The sequence below is a fragment of the Cajanus cajan genome, chromosome 2 (assembly GCF_000230855.2).
Source record: "Cajanus cajan strain Asha chromosome 2, NIPB_CcT2T_4, whole genome shotgun sequence".
Lineage (NCBI taxonomy): Eukaryota > Viridiplantae > Streptophyta > Magnoliopsida > Fabales > Fabaceae > Cajanus > Cajanus cajan.
The window spans coordinates 78,662,775-78,668,774 of NC_138518.1; the positions used below are offsets into that span (position 1 = coordinate 78,662,775).

General features: G+C 30.7%; 1 protein-coding gene across 1 annotated transcript; it reads right to left on the minus strand.

Annotated features, from left to right (window-relative positions):
- Nucleotides 1–598: 598 nt before the first annotated feature.
- On the minus strand, nucleotides 599–4,785 carry LOC109799661 (uncharacterized). Its single transcript, XM_083069207.1, has one exon. It carries the CDS (start codon nucleotides 3,764–3,766, stop codon nucleotides 2,984–2,986), a length of 783 nt encoding a protein of 260 aa, XP_082925333.1. The 5' UTR covers nucleotides 3,767–4,785; the 3' UTR covers nucleotides 599–2,983.
- Between the last annotated feature and the right edge of the window lie 1,215 nt (nucleotides 4,786–6,000).

Sequence of the window (6,000 nt, forward strand, 5' to 3'; positions counted from 1 at the left end):
CTAGATAAAATCCTCAAAATTCTATGTTTTACTTAATATTTTTTTATAAATTAAATCAATTACATTGTTTTAAAATTTATTTTGCTTGAAATTCACTATATAAAATCATTAAATTTCAACAAAACTAAAAAACCTCAATATCTTTGTTCTTCAAAACCTAATTTCATATTATATTAAGTCATTTAAATTTTACTATATTTCCATTAAATTTTTCAAGCCTGAACTTTTAAAATTATTTCATATTCCACAATCATAAATCCCAAATATTTGCATGAGAAAATAAACATTTGAGAGGTTTAGGCAAAAAGAAAATCAACAAAACCAAATTTACTTGGTTTTTAAAAATAGAACTTAATTACTGTAAAAAAAAATAGAAGTTAATTGATTCAAAAATATAGTTAATGACCAAAATTGCATATAGTTAAGGGGTAAAGAATATAATTAAACCTAAACACTAATTCTATATAATAAGGTAAGTGTTAAGGAACAATTGAAGAATTTTTTTATATTGAAAATAGTATTTATTGTATTAAATATATAAAATGTAATTATTTATTTATTCTATTGTAACAAAAACAAAAGAATGTATTTATTATATCTTAACTTATAGCAATCCTTCAAAAAAAAAAACTTATACTAAGACACTTACAATGAAACTTACGACATAGCAAGTATGTTATTATATTAAAATGTATGTGCAAAAAAAGATGAAAAATAAAAAATCATAAATGAACTTTAATATTTTTTTGGGTACATAAATGAATGAAGTTTTAATGGAAAGTGCTATTTAATTTTCATATATAGTTTTAAGTACATTTACGAGAAGTATTACTAACACACTAATATATATTTTTCCTATCGATTGATGAAACGATATTTTATTTAATTTTATAAGTTTTAATAAATGTAAATTAATTAAAAAAATGTGTATTAATTAGAAAATGTGTTCCTAACTTTTTTTTTTCTTACCAGTATTTCTTATCGCTCCAAATGAAGTTGCTGAAACACTTTTGACATGTGTTGAGGTCATGTATCAAAATACTTTTGTCTCTCCTATATAAGCTTCAATACTTTCACATCTTTGTTTTATAAATTATTCTCAGTATACAATTCAATTGTAATAAAGTATTAATTGAAATATTTTTTAAACAATTATCTAATCAACATATATTATTAAATCATTTAAGAAAGTTTGATTTGGAACATATCTAAGACCTATAACATTTTCAGTGATATATAATGTCAAGCAAGTAAAGATTACAGAATACAAACGACAATTGCATCATGTATATATTAAAGCTAAAAAAAGAAGAAAAAGTCTCAAGAGAGACCAATATGTGTTATATATTTATTATGTGTGTACCTGGATGAATAATATGCCTCCCTCAGCATCTTTTTAAGCTAATGGACAGATATATGCATGATTCTGTATATATTACATAGCTCACAAAATTTTATGTAGTGATGATTATAATATTACATATATCCAATTAATACTACATACGCAGTTTTTTATTATCAAAAACGCAAATTATTAACTAGTAGTTAACTAAACAATGAATTAAATATATTCATAGAATTTTCTATAGCGTCAGTGTGTCATAACTCTATAGAAAATACATACAAATTTAGGCATGATCATCATGTCCATGCAATGCAAGCATTTCCCATACGCACTTACCAGCATGAGAGATGTCCCTCTATTCTTATTCATTAAGAAAGAAGACATACAATCAAAAAGCGGATAAAGATGACTCGATGAGGTAAAAATTAAAAGAATCAAAACGTGGGGAGAAGAAGAAGGTTTCTTTTTCAGTGCAAATAAAACCGTTAGGTTTTGAATATAACACGCACTTTGTTTATGTGTTTGATTTTCCCACAGAAAAGAAGAGAGACTAATATAAAGGGAAACCTGCTAAGGAGTGTATGAATAGATTAGTTACGAAAAAAATATAAATAAAAAACAAGTTTAATATTTAAAAAAATTAATACTTTATATTGTTTAAATGCTTAAAAAAATAAGAGTTAAAGAAAGATATTAAATTTATCACAAAACAGCCTGAAACAATGGTTAGTAAAGAACATGTACAAATATATGTATCAATCTAAGCACAAGGAAACAACTATCTAGCTAGGTGATAATTTCCTTCATATAAATCCAAAATTATTCCAGTTCTTCACACAAGCACATATGTAACTAAAACTCAACTTACAACAAAGGTATCATTCCCTCCTCCCTCACACCTACACACAAAATAGCAAATAAAGGGATTTTCAGCTTTAGGTCAATCTGTCTCACCATGACTTTTCCCTTTGGGATCAAGATAAACATTATCAGACACAAATACCTTGAGCCAGCTAGTTAATTTGATTCTCATTTCTCACATTATATATTTGTTGGAGTAGAAATCACTCTTGAGTGCGTGTGCGTGTCCTCAGGCACACATGCCAATAAGCATGTAAATGTGTAATTATAATTATGCAGACAGAGAGAGAGAAAAGGGGCACAGAAAGTAATAATAGAAGAAATCTAGAGAGAGAGTGAAAGATATATGACCAGAAATCGATATTGTTCATTATTCAATACAGTTTGCAACGTCACAGTTGAATTTATTCCCGGAAGAGAGTCGGCCAAACAAACTTTCCGGCCAAGACCCAAACTGGCATACACATTATTTTTCTATTCTATATACTATATTATATATATATATATATATATATATATATATATATATATGGCTCTAGTACGTAACCAAGCCAACCGTTATGATTATTCTACACAATCTTTAGTCAACAACATCCTAACAAACCTTTCCCCTCCCCTAAAATATTCCCCCTTCATTCTTTTTCTTCAATTCCCCCAAACTCATACACTCATCAACATACACATACACTAATGCTAAACACTCCTCAATTCCATATACATATACAATAATAATTTAACCTAATATAATTAATAATCAATAACCCCTACTAATACTAATTATTCACTGATTACCTCATGATGATTGAAGCTGGAGGAGGCATCACAAGCATGAGCATGGCCATGGAATCCGAGTCCGGGCGGCATGTCGATGGCGGCGGTGGCGACAGCGGTGGAACTGAGTAACAGATTTGGTGCAAAAGACCAATCACAAGATGGGGCTAACAAGAAGGTGCTACTAGCATGATGAGTGGTAATGCATTGTGGTTGCGGTTGTGAGGTTTGAGGAATGGATTGGAGCAACCTGATTTGTCTCTTCAAGAACTTGACATAGCGAATGGCTTCATCAAGCATTGAAGCTGTGTCCATTTTGGTTCCTCCGGGGACGAGTCTTTGGAGGATGCGGATTTTCTCGCTGATCCTCTCTCTCCTGTGGCGTGCAGCCACACTCTGAGGGTCGTCGCTGATGCGAACGTTTCTTCTCTTTGGTTTTCGGATGGTGGCGGGGTCGATGTCCACTGGCTGCATAGCAGCGATCTTGTACATCATCTCCTTCATGGCTCCAAGCTCTTCTTCTGGCTCTTCATCTTCTTCTACGTTGTGTACGCCTAGTATGTCACTGAGGAACCCTGAGGAAGAGGTTGTGGTTGGTGTTTGATGCATTTGATGAACAAGGTTAAGGTTTTGGTTTTGGTAGTTGTTGGGCCAAATCCCAGAATTCATAGGGTCGTGGACTTGGAGAATAATATCATGGTGATCATCTTGTTGTTCATTTGTTTCCATCTTTTCAAGGTTCCAAGTGCTGTTCACATTTGTGAATGCACTCTGGTTGTTGGTGTTCATGACCAAACAAATATGAAATATATGGGATGGGGCTGGTGCTTCAGATCGCTCTGTGTTGTAGCTTAATTTGGCGATTCTTTAAAGATTAATTGGCTCAAAAAGAAAAATAAAAGGGAAATTAAGGAGAGCATGGAGGAAGAATAAACAGGGTTTAATTTTGGATCTGAATATATGATGAGTTGAAATGAAACACCACTTATAAATAATAATAATCTAAGTACTACGTACGTATCTCCTCTAGTAAGAGGATGACAGCTGTGAGGTTGAATTGGGGAATGGAAGAAGGTTTAATTACCTTAGCTTGAAGCTTTTATGGTTCTCTCAATTAAATGTTTGATATATGGTTATGTAAAGGTGGCTAGACCCTAGTTAGAGTTAGAGGGGGCCCTAGGAGAGAAAGAGGGCAAGTATTTGGAACGGGTTTTTACTGAAAGGGGAGTGACTGCAAAAAGCATGTACATGAATCAATAAAAAGAAAAGGTTGTAAAGCAAATTAAAGGGGATTCAATGTGGTTCTACGAAATATCAACCATCCTTGTATCGAGTATTATGGAAATTTAAAGTAATGTTGCCCTTCCTATCCAAATACCTAGTCCAGCCCACAGTTAATTTCCACGGATTCAAGTTCTATATGAATTCCATTTGGTTTTTCAGGTTCGGATCATGCCTTTAGTGTTTGTTTGGGCTTGAATAAGCGTTTATATAATATTTAATTATACCTTCTCTTGATTTTTATAAAATTAGTTTCAGTTAAAGTTAAATTTAAAGTGCGAAGTAGTTTATATTTAACAACGTTATTCATCTCAAGGATTAATTGAGTTATGGTAAAATTTTATATAAACTTTATAACCCTAAACAAAAGTGTGTAAGAGTTATTTTTGCAAGAATTATGTTTAGAAACATATCTTGATTTAAAATATTGACCAAATATTTTTCCTCCAAGCATACATATTTAAGAAGTTCTAATGCAACACCAAACAAGCGATTAGTTGTTTCAAATTGATATATCCACCATTACTTAATGTTTTAAATTCCAATTATTTTAGCAATAAATAAAAAAACAATTTTAATTAAATATACCGATATAATTTATTTTAAGTTATAAATTACAAAATATTTCTTAAATTTAATTATTTTTTACTTTGAATTTCTTTTAATATCACAAAAATTAATATATTTGATGAAAATATTAAGTCAAACATCCAATTATTACTAATTGAGACATGATAAGACCTTTCCAGAAAATTGACACGACCAAATTATGGTATCAAGTTTAGATTAGGTTAAACTGGTATGAGCGATGACATGACTGGTAGTAGATAGCAAGCTAGATAGGGGGGAAAAGAGTAGATGGTTTTCTCTCTCCAATTTGATTTTTGGATCGGGCACTGAAATCCTAGGGCTGCTTCTCCTTTATTACCATTTTAATATGCCTCTTGCCGTTTGCTAGTATATTCCACTCTCCCTCGCTCAATTTCGGGATTGATGAACAGTTACTCCATGGCTATTAATATATAATTTGTTTTTCAAATGTGTATTCAAGAATTTCATTATTTATATGAGAAGATATGTTGGAATAAATGAGTTTCTTAAATAAATTTCAATAGATTTGCATTTAGTTTCAAGTTGGATGATATCATAATTCACCTAAAGATGACATCCTCAAGCTTCAAGTCGCAGCTTACAGCCTGACAGATTGAAAAAATTGTGACCAAATTAAATGTATTTTATTAACGCGAAAATATTATTGAAAGAAGAAAGATGTTAATATTGTTGTTGGGTATTTACGAGAAGAGGTTTTCTATATATATACACCCAAGCTAAAGACCAAATTAATTAAATGGTATATTCTTGAATCCATTCAAGAAATTAATGAAGGGAAAAATAGTGTATAAAATGCCCAGTGGCTGGTATAGTTTTGTGAAAGAACAAAGTAAAATTTCCAAATTTCTCTACATGTATATGTCAGATAAAGTCAGACTCCCAAAATCCCTAAACTCCAAAAATGTAACATCGTGCTTCTCATCATTAAAAATAATAAATATAATAATGAGTTCTTTTTATTGGTTTAAATTAATTAAATTAGTTTCGACTTTAAGAATAAATAAAAGATAGTTTTATAAATTAAAATAAAATAAATTAGCCAAGTTAAGTTTTGTTTAAGTGGTAGATTTTGGACTTTAAGATCCCCAACCTATCATTTAATTAATCGGTTGGAACCTCAGGAGAGGAGT

Bases quoted from the DNA above. Each gene is read 5' to 3' on its own strand.
- LOC109799661 (XM_083069207.1), bottom strand. From the start codon at position 3,766: ATGAACACCAACAACCAGAGTGCATTCACAAATGTGAACAGCACTTGG.